This window comes from Pagrus major, chromosome 12, assembly GCF_040436345.1.
Source record: "Pagrus major chromosome 12, Pma_NU_1.0".
Classification (NCBI taxonomy): Eukaryota; Metazoa; Chordata; class Actinopteri; order Spariformes; family Sparidae; genus Pagrus; species Pagrus major.
In genome coordinates, this window is record NC_133226.1 from 26,654,017 (window position 1) to 26,669,546 (window position 15,530).

General features: G+C 42.5%; 2 protein-coding genes across 2 annotated transcripts; both read right to left on the bottom strand.

Annotated features, from left to right (window-relative positions):
• Window positions 1-1,618: 1,618 nt before the first annotated feature.
• On the bottom strand, window positions 1,619-3,336 carry LOC141005599 (tripartite motif-containing protein 16-like). Its single transcript, XM_073477512.1, has one exon. The coding sequence runs from the start codon at window positions 3,334-3,336 to the stop codon at window positions 1,663-1,665; it is 1,674 nt and encodes a 557-aa protein (XP_073333613.1). The 3' UTR covers window positions 1,619-1,662.
• A 1,362-nt stretch (window positions 3,337-4,698) lies between these two features.
• LOC141005651 (uncharacterized) lies at window positions 4,699-15,212 on the bottom strand. The gene is made up of 2 exons (XM_073477573.1): window positions 13,551-15,212; window positions 4,699-7,437 (listed from the first exon to the last, which is right to left on the bottom strand). The coding sequence occupies exons 1-2, from the start codon at window positions 15,210-15,212 to the stop codon at window positions 5,698-5,700; spliced, it is 3,402 nt and encodes a 1,133-aa protein (XP_073333674.1). The 3' UTR covers window positions 4,699-5,697.
• Between the last annotated feature and the right edge of the window lie 318 nt (window positions 15,213-15,530).

Sequence of the window (15,530 nt, forward strand, 5' to 3'; positions counted from 1 at the left end):
GGTGTCTGGTGTCAAATTCTGTTCCCCCGTTGATATGTGTTTCCTCTGACCACCGGGACTTCAGATGGCAAATTTTGACTGGCGTTTTTTAAAAATTCTGGTAAATTCATCTGAGAAAAGAGAAAACAAATGTAAACCTGAGACTTGAAGTGATTTAGACTGAAACTTCAGCTTCTCCTGAATCAAATGATGTTTGACACTTGATGCTGACTGATCGAATAAGGAGGGAAATACTAAATAAATACAGGAGAGTCAGGCGTCTTTGAGGGTTGAAATATGGACAGATGACATCTTTTAAGTGTTTGTACCAGAGTATTTCACAGGATGTGTTTGTATTTACAGACACATGTCACAGCACTGTCCACACAGCAAATCTCCAGGTTGTTTAAACAGGAAGAAAAGACCAGAATGCACTTATGACTCAATAACACTGCTCAATACTACCACCTTGTGGCCAAAGTCTGCAACAGCATGTGAGATTGTCACTGCTTCACATTTCACTCATATTGTAAACATTCAATATACCAAAGAAGACGACATTCAATTAACAGTAAATATTTAAAATTACACAAATACAGTAAACAGTAACCAATAAATACTACTTCTTTGAATCCTGTGGAGAAAGTCACCAGACTCCCTTTAAAAATCACTCAATTTAGTGAGTTGTTAAGTCAGGAGAGACTTTATAAACTTTGATAAATGCTGTCTACATCACATTCTTAACTATTTGGACCTTCATGTTAATTCTGCAAATGTTTTACATGAGGATATTTCATCATATCGGTTTCTACCAGCCAAATCAGAAAAAGTCAGAGAAGATTTCACGTTTTAACGCACAGTTAAAGGAGCACTCTGTAGTTTTGAGGAAGAAATGTTGATGAGAAGAGAAAGATCTTCATTGCCTGATTTTTTTTTCTGCCTAAAGAAACCCAATGTGATGTAATGTAAATTGGATCTTATTTATCATAATTAATAATTATCCCTGATAATCACTGATTATTATTTACAGCCAAATTTAACCTAAATCTCCCTGTTAATGTTGCATGAAGTACCACATATGGTGCCCCGTGTGAGGCGATGTACAACAACATATTTCCGAGTTTGTATTATTACCGCATTAATATTGTAAGTGTTAAAATTCTGACATCTCCAAAACGACATAGTGTTCTTTTAAAAACAGCCATCCGGTTACACTTCAACACATTCAATGAACCAAACGGGAGCAGGAAGAAGAAAAACCTCTCTGAGCTGCCCCTTTCTTAATAATAACACCAGATACTGTAGATACTGATGGACATCACTTTATTGTTCACTTCTATTTTCACAAATCAACTCAGATACAATCAATAACAGTCATCTTAACATAAATGTTACTCAATATGCTCATAACGTCTCATTATTTCTCTTTTAAATCCTCTTAAATTGAATATTTGAGCAGCGTGTTACGTCACAGTTTCTCTGCTTTAATGTACTACATCATACAGACTTTTAAAATGAAATAGAAGATGTCAAAGTACCGCCCATCATGTTTGATTGACAGCTGATCTGTGTGCAGTGAAGAAATGCCACAACAATCAGCTCTCAGCAACAATGATGGAAGCAAAACAAGTCTGAAGAAATGAAACACAGAATTTAACCCACTGACCCTGAAATGACTTCTGTCTATTTGAGTTTACAAAACTCAGCAGATTCTCCAGAATACAAATTAAACTGAAGTCCAGCATAGAGAGGCTGAGTGAATGTGGTCTGGACTCTGCGGAGGAGAGTGATGGTTTCAGAGACGCTGTAGAAGGACAGAATACCTGCTCTGTGATCCAGGTACACTCCAACTCTGGAGGACACAGGACCTGAGACGCGAGTTCTGACTTTGTTGTAATAAAAGTTATAATGGTCTGTGGAACAATATAACGACCAAGATTTGTCATTGAATCCAAATCCACATTCATCTGACCTCCCTGTTCTGCTGATATTCTTGTATGCGACTGCTACACCAGCTCCTCCTCTCCTCTCCACCTCCCAGTAACAACGTCCTGTCAGACTCTCTCTACTCAGGACCTGAACCCACCAAGTGAATCTGTCTGGGTGTCTAGAATAAGACTGTTGTTGACTCGTGTATGTTGCTTTTCTGTTCCCCTCAGATAATAACAGAAGTGTGTTTTCTGTGTTTGGATCCAGTGTGATGTCACATGAATATCTTAAGAAGTCAGCTCTGGTCATGTTCTCTGGTTGTGACAGTAAAACATCCACTTGAGTCACTGTCAGTGAGATGTTTGTCCATGTCTCTCTCAGGACGTCCTGTAGTTTGTCTCTGACCTCTGACACAGCTGCTGTCACATCCTCAAAGTACTTCAGAGGACGGATATTGATGCTGGGTGAGTGTGTAGACTCACTGAGTGCTGACAGTGAGGGGTAGTTGTGTAGAAACTGGTTGTGATCCTCTGTGTGTGAGAGCTTCTTCAGCTCAGCATCTTTCCTTTTCAGCTCAGTGATCTCCTGCTCCAGCTTCTCCTGAAGCTCGTTGACTTGACTCACTTCAGTTTCCTGCTGGGATCTGACCTGCTGCTTCACATCAGAGCATCTTTTCTCCATGAGACGGATCAGCTCAGTGAAGATCTTCTCACTGTGCTCCACTGCTTCATCAGCAGAGCCATTGATGGCCTCCACCTCCTGTTGAAGCACCTTCACATCTTCCTCTCTGTCCTGGATTCTCTGCTGGATGTTTTGTCGACTCCCCTCTAGCTCTCTCTGCCTCTCAGTCCTCTCTGCTGCAGCTGACACTGTGTCGTGGCCTTTATGTTCCTCCACAGAGCAGAGATAACAGATACACTGCTGATCAGTACGGCAGAACATCTTCATCACCTCATCATGACGAGAGCAGATGTTCTCCTGGAGCTTCTTGGACGGCTCCACCAGCTTGTGTTTCTTTAATGGAGCCACATCATAATGAGGCTGGAGGTGTTTCTCACAGTAAGAGGCCACACACTGCAGACAGGACTTGAGGGCTTTCAGTTTCCTCCCAGTGCAGAAATCACAGGCCACATCTTCAGTTCCAGCATAGCAGTGATCAGCAGGAGCAGCTTGGAGTCCAGTCTTCTTCAGCTCCTCCACTAAAACTGCTAACATGGTGTTTTTCAGCAGCTCAGGCCTTGGTATGAAGCTCTTCCTGCACTGAGGGCAGCTGTGGATCCTCCTCTCATCCTCTGTGTCCCAGTGATCTTTAATACAGTTCTTGCAGTAGCTGTGTCCACAGGGAATAGTCACCGGATCCTTCAGTAGATCCAAACAGATCGGACAAGAAATTGTTTCTCGGTCCAGCTGAACTGCTCTCTGTGCCATTTCACCTCTCAGTGACAATGACTGTCTGAGCTTCACTTCCTGATACCTGAAGTTAGAATGGCGGAACAAGATAAGCGATCAGAGAGAAGAGGATGTGGTTATCAACTTTGTTTCCTGTTTTACAACGAAGCCTCAGTTAAAACCTGCTCCACGTTTAAAAACATCAAATTTTTTAGTTGTGAAATATTTCTTGGCTCCTCAGGCTTTGCTGATATTTCTCTAACTCTTCCTCTGATTCTGTTCACTTTTCTTTTCCTGGTTAAAAAAAGCTGACGTTACTTGTCAGACTATTTATGAGCACATGAAGGAGCCAAAGTACCGTTCTGGTGTTGAGTTGCAGACTAGTGAGACTTTCTTCTAAGATACTGGTGGAAGAAGTATTCAGATACTTTACTGAAGTATAAATACAACTATATAAAAATGGGCATGTTGTGGCAGCACCTCTGTACCAGCCTGTCTGCTTCTGAGTCTACAGGTCATCTTACATCCCAGCAGCTGTTTGAACTCACTGTTTCAACTGATTTAATCATTTACATTCAATATACCAAAGAAGATAACATTCAATTAACAGTAAATATTTAAAATTACACAAATACAGTAAACAGTAACCAATAAATACTACTTCTTTGAATTCTGTTGAGAAAGTCACCAGACTCCCTTTAAAAATCACTCAATTTAGTGAGTTGTTAAGTCAGGAGAGACTTTATAAACGTTGATAAATGCTGTCTACATCACAGTCTTAACTATTTGGACCTTCATGTTAATTCTGCAAATGTTTTACATGAGGATATTTCATCGTATCGGTTTCTACCAGCCAAATCAGAAAAAGTCAGAGAAGATTTCACGTTTTAACGCACAGTTAAAGGAGCACTCTGTAGTTTTGAGGAGGAAATGTTAATGAGAAAAGAAAGATCTTCATTGACTGATTTTTTTTCTGCCTAAAGAAAACCGATATGATCTTATGTAAATTGGATCTTATTTATCATAATTAATAATTATCCCTGATAATCACTGATTATTATTTACAGCCAAATTTAACCCCAAACTCCCTGTTAATGTTGCATGAAGTACCACATATGGTGCCCCGTGTGAGGCGACATACAACAACATATTTCCAAGTTTGTATTATTACCACATTAATATTGTAAGTGTTAAAATTCTGACATCTCCAAAACGACATAGCGTTATTTTAAAAACAGCCATCCGGTTACACTTCAACACATTCAATGAACCAAACAGGAGCAGGAAGAAGAAAAATCTCTCTGAGCTGCCCCTTTCTTAATAATAACACCAGATACTGTAGATACTGATGGACATCACTTTATTGTTCAATTGTATTTTCACAAACTCAGATACAATCAATAACAGTCATCTTAACATAAATGTGACTCAATAAGCTCATAACGTCTCATTATTTCTCTTTTAAATCCTCTTAAATTAAATATTTGAGCAGCATGTTACGTCACAGTGTCTCTGCTTTAATGTATTACATCATACAGACTTTTAAAATTAAATGTGATCTTAATATAAACAACCTCTGTAGATGTTCAGCTGATTTCTGTCTTTACACACGACTGATAACGTTTTCAAATCAGCTCAATCTTTAAATTTCATCACGTGTGACCTGATAAACGGTCTGTTGCTGTTTTCTTTCATCCACCTCGTTTATAAGTCTTATTGCTCTTTTCTCTGACACATACAAAGGTTTGGTACGAGTCATAGACGAGTTGCCCCGCACCTCAAAATATGGAAGAACAAGTGAACAGAACAAAATATGAAGAGAATCAAAATCTGAACCGTCCTTTGTTCAAAACAGCAAAACATGGACACACTTTCCAGTTTGTTCACACGTCCCATCAGTAAAGTCTGTTAAACCACTCTTGTTCAATGATTTCATGAACAGATTCACTTCATCCACACAATCAGTTTGTTGGAGCAGAATCTCAGCTATGTACAAGCAAATAATGGAGCATCTCCTTATTGATTATGATCATGTAAACTGAAGTCATCACGAGCAGCGAGAGCCTCCGTGGCTGAACAGACACAGGAAGGAGCGCCGACTGAACAAACTCCAACATTTACAGCTCATAACGTCTCATTATTTCTCTTTTAAATCCTCTTAAATTGAATATTTGAGCAGCGTGTTACGTCACAGTTTCTCTGCTTTAATGTACTACATACAGACTTCTAAAATTAAATAGAAGACGTCAAAGTACCGCCCATCATGTTTGATTGACAGGTGATCTGTGTGCAGTGAAGAAACGCCACAACAATCAGCTCTCAGCAACAATGATGGAAACACAACAAGTGTGAAGAAATGAGACACAGAATTTAACACACTGACCCTGAAATGACTTCTGTCTATTTGAGTTTACAAAACTCAGCAGAGTATCCAGGAGGCAAGTAAAACTGAAGTCCAGCATAGAGAGGCTGAGTGAATGTGGTCTGGACTCTGTGGAGGAGAGTGATGGTTTCAGAGACGCTGTAGAAGGACAGAATACCTGCACTGTGATCCAGGTACACTCCAACTCTGGAGGACACAGGACCTGAGAAGCGAGTTTGGACTTTGTTGTGAGAAAAGTTATAACTGTTTGTGAAACAATGTAAGATCCAAGATTTGTCATTGTGTCCAAATCTACATTTATCTGAGATCCCTGCTCTGCTGATATTCTTGTATGCGACTGCTACACCAACTCCTTTCTCTCTCCTCTCCACCTCCCAGTAACAACGTCCAGTCAGACTCTCTCTACTCAGGACCTGCTCCCATCCAGTGAATCTGTCTGGGTGACTAGAATAAGACTGTTGTTGTCTCATGTATGTTGCTTTTCTGTTCCCCTCAGATAATAACAGCTCTGTGTTTGCTGTGTTTGGATCCAGTGTGATGTCACATGAATATCTTAAGAAGTCAGCTCTGGTCATGTTCTCTGGTTGTGGCAGTAAAACATCCACTTGAGTCTCTGTCAGTGAGATGTTTGTCCATGTCTCTCTCAGGACGTCCTGTAGTTTGTCTCTGACCTCTGACACAGCTGCTGTCACATCCTCAAAGTACTTCAGAGGACGGATATTGATGCTGGATGAGTGTGTAGACTCACTGAGTGCTGACAGTGAGGGGTAGTTGTGTAGAAACTGGTTGTGATCCTCTGTGTGTGAGAGCTTCTTCAGCTCAGCGTCTTTCCTCTTCAGCTCAGTGATCTCCTGCTCCAGCTTCTCCTGAAGCTGTTTGACTCGACTCACTTCAGTTTCCTGCTGGGATCTGACCTGCTGCTTCACATCAGAGCGTCTTTTGTCCATGAGACGGATCAGCTCGGTGAAGATCTTCTCACTGTGCTCCACTGCTTTATCAGCAGAGCCATTGATGGCCTCCACCTCCTGTTGAAGCACCTTCACATCTTCCTCTCTGTCCTGGATTCTCTGCTGGATGTTTTGTCGACTCACCTCGAGCTCTCTCTGCCTCTCAGTCCTCTCTGCTGCAGCTGAAACTGCGTCGTGGCCTTTATGTTCCTCCACAGAGCAGAGATAACAGATACACTGCTGATCAGTACGGCAGAACATCTTCATCACCTCATCATGACGAGAGCAGATGTTCTCCTGGAGCTTCTTGGACGGCTCCACCAGCTTGTGTTTTTTAAATGGAGGTGATTCATAATGAGGCTGGAGGTGTTTCTCACAGTAAGAGGCCAGACACTGCAGACAGGACTTGAGGGCTCTCAGTTTCCTCCCAGTGCAGACATCACAGGCCACATCTTCAGGTCCAGCATAGCAGTGATCAGCAGGAGCAGCTTTGAGTCCAGTCTTCTTCAGCTCCTCCACTAAAACTGCTAACATGGTGTTTTTCAGCAGCTCAGGCCTCGGTGTGAAGCTCTGCCTGCACTGAGGGCAGCTGTGGATCCTCCTCTCATCCTCTGTGTCCCAGTGAGCGTTAATACAGTTCTTGCAGTAGCTGTGTCCACAGGGAGTAGTCACCGGATCCTTCAGTAGATCCAAACAGATCGGACAAGAGAAAGTCTCTCGGTCCAGCTGAACTGCTCTCTGCTCCATTTCACCTCTCAGTGACAGCGACTGTCTGAGCTTCACTTCCTGATAACTGAAACTAGTCTGAGCTCTGATCTGACCAGGGTGTGTTTGTGCAGTGAATGAGGACGTCAGCTCAGTTACACCCAACCACAAACTGTAGATCGGAAGGGGAGGGAACAAGGAAACATCCTGACAGAGTGGAGCTGCTGTGTGTGAGAGGAGGAAGAAGAGGGAGGGCTGATCGAGCTGGGACTCGCTCCAGGACGAGGAGCCGCTCTGTGAATCTGAACTGTGTTTCCTCTTTTACAACAAAGCCTCAGTTAAAACCTGCTCCACATTTGAAAACATCAAAGTTTTTAGTTGTAAAATATTTCTTGGCTCCTCAGGCTTTGCTGATATTTCTCTAACTCTTCCTCTGATTCTGTTCGCTTTGCTTTTCCTGGTTAAAAACAGCTGATGGTACTTGTCAGACTATTTATGAGCACATGATGGAGCCAAAGTACCGTTCTGGTGTTGAGTTGCAGACCAGTGAGACTTTCTTCTAAGACACTGGTGGAGGAAGTATTCAGATACTTTACTTAGGTACAAATACAACAATGTAAAAATCTTTCAAAAAGACATTACAAGTAAAAGTCCTGCATTTAAAATAATAAGTAAAAGTACAGAGATATTATCAGCAAACTGTACTTGAAAGTATCTAAAGTAAGATTAGATTGTTAATACTGATGCATCAATGTGTGAAGGCTCAACATCATTTATTTGTCATTATACAATAATACAATACGATATAGCATAAAGAAACAACAGCTGGTAGTTCAACACAGGACATATATATACTGTACATGTTACTGTTGAAGCTGCTCAAGGTGGAGCCAGTTCAGTGCAGTGGTTCCCAACCTAGGGGTCGGGCCCCTCTCAAGGGTCACAAGATAAAACTGAGGGGTCGTGAGATGACTAAAGAGAAAAAATAACACATTTGTGTTCATTTTGTGACTTTTTTGTCTTCAAACAGAAAGAAAAGACCAGAATGCACTTAATGACTCAATAACACTGCTCAGTACTACCAGCTTGTGACCAAAGTCTGCAACAGCATGTGAGATTGTCAAGCACACACATGTGCACAAGTACACACACATACTCACTCACTTAGGCATGCACACACAGCCGCAAACATACACTCGTTAAGATATGATATGGCTGGGCACTGAGGATCCAGGTGAGGAAAGCATCGTTGGGGAGCCATCAACGCCGGGAAGTCATGTAGATCCGTGGCCACAAGGGGGCACCGCCACAGGAACCACCCAACCAGGACAGACAGAGGAGCCCACACCACGACTGTGGAGATGGCCGTGGTGCAGTGCCACCCCATCCCTCCAGGCCAGGACAGCCCCCAGGGCAGCACCCCCACAGGCGGATCAAACTACCCCCAACGTGGAGGGCCCCCCGTGAGGAAAACACTGGAGCTAGAAGATAAAAAGAAAACAGGATAAAATCAACATTAAAATAAGTTAAAAGTAGTTAGGAATATTAAGAAAGAGACTAAAAGAAAAAAGCTAAGATACCATTCTTAAAGCTGTATCCTAAAAGGTCCTTAAAAAATTAATTTAAAAAAAAAATTAAAAAAACAAAAAAACAACCTAAGATCTGAGTAAAATGCCATAAATGACTAGTAAAAAGGAGTTTAGAAGAAGGATAAGAAGAAATCAATTAAAAGCCAAGTTAAAAAGGTGTGTCTTGAGCCTGCTTTTAAAAACATCAACAGTCTCTGCGGTCCTGAGGCTCTCCGGCAGGCCATTCCACAGACGTGGGCCATAGTAATAAAAGGATGCCTCACCGTGGGTTTTTGTCCGAACACTTGGGATGACTAAAAGGTTGGAGCCGGAGGACCTCAGGGTCCGCGAGGGTTGGTAATTTCAAAACAAATCAGATAGATAAGAAGGCCCAAGACCGTTAAGACACTTAAAAACTAACAAAAGAACCTTAAAATCGATCCTGAAACGCACGGGGAGCCAATGCAGCGACTTTAAAACAGGTGTAATGTGCTCCTGCCTTCTGGTCCTTGTCAGCACACGTGCGGCTGAATTTTGAAGTAGCTGGAGTTTGGAAGTGCTCTTTATGGGAAGATCAGAAAGCAGGGCATTGCAGTAATCTATGCGACATGAGATAAAAGCATGCATCAGCACCTCCGTGTTTGACCGAGAGAGAAACGGGTGGATTCTGGCTATGTTCTTGAGATGATAAAACCCTATCTTTGTAACATCCTTAATATGAGGAATAAAATCAAGCTCAGAATCAAAAATGACACCAAGGTTCTTGACACATTGTGAAGGTTTAAAGTCTTTAGTAGTTTTGGTAAAAGTTTCTCTCTCTTGGCTTCAGGACCAATAATTAAAACTTCTGTTTTGTCCCGGTTGAGCTGCAGGAAATTCTCTGGCATCCATGATTTTATATCTAAAATTCAGTTAAGAAGAATGTCAACTGGCCTCGTGTCTTCAGGAGACACGGCGATATAGAGCTGTGTGTCATCAGCATAACTATGAAAATTTACGCCGTGTCTCCTGATGACGTCACCAAGTGGAAGCATATATAGATCAAAAAGTATTGGGCCTAAAATTGAGCCTTGGGGCACCCCACAGTGTATTTCATAGGTTTTTGAGGAACATGTATCCATACTTACAAGAAATTGTCGGTCATTAAAGTAGGAGTTGAACCAGTTTTAAAACAGTGCCAGAGAGGCCCACCAGGTTTTTGAGTCTGTTTATCAGGGTGTGGTGATCTACTGTATCAAAGGCAGCACTAAGATCCAGTAGCACCAGGACTGAAAGTTTCTGTGAGTCCATGTTACACCTGATGTCATTAACAATTTTCAACAGGGCTGTCTCGATGCTGTGGTTTGTCCTAAAACCCGACTGATACTTCTCTAAAATATTGTTTCTATTTAAAAATTCATTGAGTTGGATAAAAACCAGTTTTTCTAAAATTTTGTTTAAAAAAGGTAAGTTAGATACAGGTCGGTAGTTGTTAAGAGTGTTGGGATCTAAGTTACTCTTCTTCAGAAAGGGCCTCACCACTGCTGATTTGAAGGCAGTAGGGAAGACACCAGATAAATAACTTCAGTATAATAAGAAAAGTCAAAGAAGATTTCACTTTGGTTTTAACGCACAGTTAAAGGAGCACTCTGCACTTTTGGTGAAGAAATGTTGATGAGAAGAGAAAGATCTTAATCTATTTCTGAATAAACAAACTGACCTTAAAGGACAACGCAATTTATACTGTTTCACTTTTTTTTATATGTGCACAGCTTGTTTATTCACTGATGGAACAAATACATTGTTGGGACCCACAGATGATGTCGTTCACTGTGGATTTCAAAAGGGACTCTGAACTGAACGCAGTTTCCCAGAATTCTCCAGTCTTCACACCTAGGTGCAAATTCAGCTTTGAGCTACTATTAATCAGGGTGACAGACCCCCCACTGACCAAATAGTCAACACTCCAGCTCCTTCCTTTGTTCTCTCTCTTCTCCACCTGCCTCCCCACGGGGCTGCCTGCCCTCAAGTTCTCTTCTCCTGGATTCTTCTGGGCCTCACAGCTGCTGAGAGCTGTCAGCTGCATTTCCAGCAGGCCCAAAGAACTTCTCCTCACTGCAGCAATGGGAGGTCCTGCTAGTATTCCAGCTTACTTAGCGCCAGCAGCTGCAACGCAAAGCTTGCCCGCTAACTACACAATCCAAGGAATACCAAGCAAGTTAGCACCGAGCTGCTATCCTTGCATAGGAAAGAAGTGACCAGTTTCCTCCACCTGCTGTCTTTCATCAGACCTTGCACAGCAAGAACAGCATTGTTCAACATTGGGATTACAACCTTCTCCTGCTTGGCTCATCAGCCAAGGAACCACCAGCACCTTTCCTTCAAAGACTGGTAATGTTGAACTGGGCCTAGATAGCACACAGCATAGCATAGCACGGCTAAGCACAGGACTTTTAACTATGGTTGATGTAATGCAAATGTGTTCAACCTACATGTTTGTTCACAGTTTTGGTGTTATTGTGATCTCAGGTCAGGTTATTGGTAGTTTGCTTTGCTACACAGCTTATTTGATGTTAGTTGAATTATGCTTCATACAGACTCAGGGTCTTTGCATGCAACTAACCATCTTCTATAACACACGCGCACACACTCTTTCAGCCGGAGCATATCACATCCACATGTGATATCAGTGAGCACACGGTGTGAGCACCACCATTGTTTCTTTGTTCTTCCAGACACACATACACACACACACACACACACCTGTATATAGTACATGTCAGTTTGTGTGTTTGCATCATTGTGTTAAATAAAAGACGTTTGAACCTTCATGCTGTCTATTTAATATTGTACAAGAGTGAATGTTGCCAACCTCTACTCTGTCAAGGACTCCAAAATCCTTCGACCATTACTAGCTGTTATGGTAATATTGGTTGTAGTTATTAAGTTAATTATTAATCAGAGTCACAAACTGACAGTTTAGTACCTTTTTCTGAGACTGATTTGGTGAATTGGCTATCTTTTCCCTTCTTCAAGGGTAGTGCCCCGAGGTGATCTAATATGAATTGGATCTTATTATTTATCATAATTAACAATTATCCCTGATAATTATTAATTATTATTGACAGCAAATTTAACAAAAAAACTACCTATTAAAGGAATAGTTCACTCTAGAACGAAATTCAGTCATTATCGACTCACCCTCATGCTGATGAGAAATCCGGTGTAGTCTTTTATTCCTCAAAGTGCAGCTGGAGACCCACGGGGGTACCCTCCTGTAGTAAAAATCCATATAACGGGCGTAAATGGCGTCCGAGACGAAAAGGTCCATAAAACGACACAAAAACTTTGTAATATTCCTCCATACTGCTCGTCCGCTGCAATCCAAGTGTCCTGAAGTGGCGACATCCAGAGTTTACTCGAAACAACGTCATTTAGTACATTTTTCTAGCCTAAACAGTCACTATACTATATTTGCCTGGAGGCACGCTCCCGCGTGCACGCGAGTCTCCCTCACAGCGTTTGCACTACGGAAGCCGCGCCAGACAAGATCAACGAGACATCCAGCTGTGAGCGACCGAGCGACACACAAACACAAGAGGGATCTGCCTGCACTAGTGATTTGAAACTTTGAAACTCACAGCTGGATATAAATACCTGTGTGTATCTATCGCGAGTCTCGTTGATCTTGTCTGGCGCAGCTTCTGTAGTGCAAACGCTGTAAGGGGGAGACTCGCGTACACATTGACGCCCGTTATATGGATTTTTGCTGCCGGAGGGTACCCCCACGGGTCTCCAGCTGCACTTTGAGGAATAAGAAACTACACCGGACTTCTCATCAGCATGAGGGTGAGTCGATAATGACTGAATTTCGTTCTAGAGTGAACTATTCCTTTAATGTTGCACAAAGTACCACATATGGTGCTCCGTGTGAGGCAGTGTACAACAACATATTTCTGAGTTTGTATTATTACATCATTGATATTCTAAGTATTCAAATTCTGACCTCTCCAAAACGACATAGCGTTCTTTTGAAAACCGGGACTGTCCCTGAAAATGTGGACGTGTGGTCACATGATGTTACACTCAACAGAAAACAACAAAGAAAACGTGAACATTTAAACATGTTTGAGAGCGATCCCAAACCTGACTGTGAATTGAATTCTGAGTAGATTTACCACCCGGTTACGCTTCGACACATTCAGTGAACCAAACAGGAGCTGGAAGAAGAAAAAACTCTCTGAGCCGCCCCTTTCTTAATAATAACACCAGATACTGTAGATACTGATGGACATCACTTTATTGTTCACTTCTACTTTCACAAATCAACTCAGATACAATCAATAACAGTCATCTTGACATAAATGTTACTCAATACGCTCATAACGTCTCATTATTTCTCTTTTAAATCCTCTTAAATTGAATATTTGAGCAGCATGTTACGTCACAGTTTCTCTGCTTTAATGTACTACATCATACAGACTTTTAAAATTAAATGGAAGACGTCAAAGTACCGCCCATCATGTTTGATTGACAGCTGATCTGTGTGCAGTGAAGAAACGCCACAACAATCAGCTCTCAGCAACAATGATGGAAACACAACAAGTGTGAAGAAATGAAACACAGAATTTAACCCACTGACCCTGAAATGACTTCTGTCTATTTGACTTTACAAAACTCAGCAGAGTCAGAAAACCAGTCAAACCAAAGTCCAGCATAGAGAGGCTGAGTGAATGTGGTCTGGACTCTGTGGAGGAGAGTGATGGTTTCAGAGACGCTGTAGAAGGACAGAATACCTGCACTGTGATCCAGGTACACTCCAACTCTGGAGGACCGAGGACCTGAGACGGGAGTGTGGACTTTGTTGTAATGAAAGATATAACTGTCTGTGGAACAATATAACATCCAAGATTTGTCATTCAATCCAAATAAACTTTCATCTGACCTCCCTGCTCTGCTGATGTTCTTGTATGCGACTGCTACACCAACATCTCTCCCTCTCCTCTCCACCTCCCAGTAACAACGTCCAGTCAGACTCTCTCTACTTAGGACCTGAAACCACTCAGTGAATCTGTCTGGGTGATCAGGATAAGACTGATGTTGAAACACTAATGTTGCTTTTCTGTTCCCCTCAGATAATAACAGACGTGTGTGTGCTGTGTTTGGATCCAGTGTGATGTCACATGAATATCTTAAGAAGTCAGCTCTGGTCTTGGGCTCCGGTTGTGGCAGTAAAACATCCACTTGAGTCTCTGTCAGTGAGATGTTTGTCCATGTCTCTCTCAGGACGTCCTGTAGTTTGTCTCTGACCTCTGACACAGCTGCTGTCACATCCTCAAAGTACTTCAGAGGACGGATATTGATGCTGGATGAGTGTGTAGACTCACTGAGTGCTGACAGTGAGGGGTAGTTGTGTAGAAACTGGTTGTGATCCTCTGTGTGTGAGAGCTTCTTCAGCTCAGCGTCTTTCCTCTTCAGCTCAGTGATCTCCTGCTCCAGCTTCTCCTGAAGCTGTTTGACTCGACTCACTTCAGTTTCCTGCTGGGATCTGACCTGCTGCTTCACATCAGAGCGTCTTTTCTCCGTGAGACGGATCAGCTCCATGAAGATCTTCTCACTTTGCTCCACTGCTTCATCAGCAGAGCCATTGATGGCCTCCACCTCCTGTTGAAGCACCTTCACATCTTCCTCTCTGTCCTGGATTCTCTGCTGGATGTTTTGTCGACTCCCCTCCAGCTCTCTCTGCCTCTCAGTCCTCTCTGCTGCAGCTGACACTGTGTCGTGGCCTTTATGTTCCTCCACAGAGCAGAGATAACAGATACACTGCTGATCAGTACGGCAGAGCATCTTCATCACCTCATCATGACGAGAGCAGATGTTTTCCTGGAGCTTCTTGGACGGCTCCACCAGCTTGTGTTTTTTAAATGGAGGTGATTCATAATGAGGCTGGAGGTGTTTCTCACAGAAAGAAACCAGACAGAACAGACAGGACTTGAGGGCTTTCAGTTTACTCCCAGTGCAGACATCACAGGCCACATCTTCAGGTCCAGCATAGCAGTGATCAGCAGGAGCAGCTTGGAGTCCAGTCTTCTTCAGCTCCTCCACTAAAGCTGCTAACATGGTGTTTTTCAGCAGCTCAGGCCTCGGTGTGAAGCTCTTCCTGCACTGAGGGCAGCTGTGGATCCTCCTCTCATCCTCTGTGTCCCAGTGATCTTCAATACAGTTCTTGCAGTAGCTGTGTCCACAGGGAGTAGCCACCGGATCCTTCAGCAGATCCAAACAGATCGAACAAGAGAAAGTCTCTCGGTCCAGCTGAACTGCTCTCTGCGCCATTTCACCTCTCAGTGACAACGACTGTCTGAGCTTCACTTCCTGATGACTGAAGTTAGAATGGCAGAACAAGACAAGCGATCAGAGAGAAGAGGATGTGGTTATCAACTGTGTTTCCTGTTTTACAACAAAGCCTCAGTTAAAACCTGCTCCACGTTTGAAAACATCAAAGTTTTTAGTTGTAAAATATTTCTTGGCTCCTCAGGCTTTGCTGATATTTCTCTAACTCTTCCTCTGATTCTGTTCACTTTTCTTTTCCTGGTTAAAAACAGCTGACGGTACTTGTCAGACTATTTATGAGCACATGATGGAGCCAAAGTA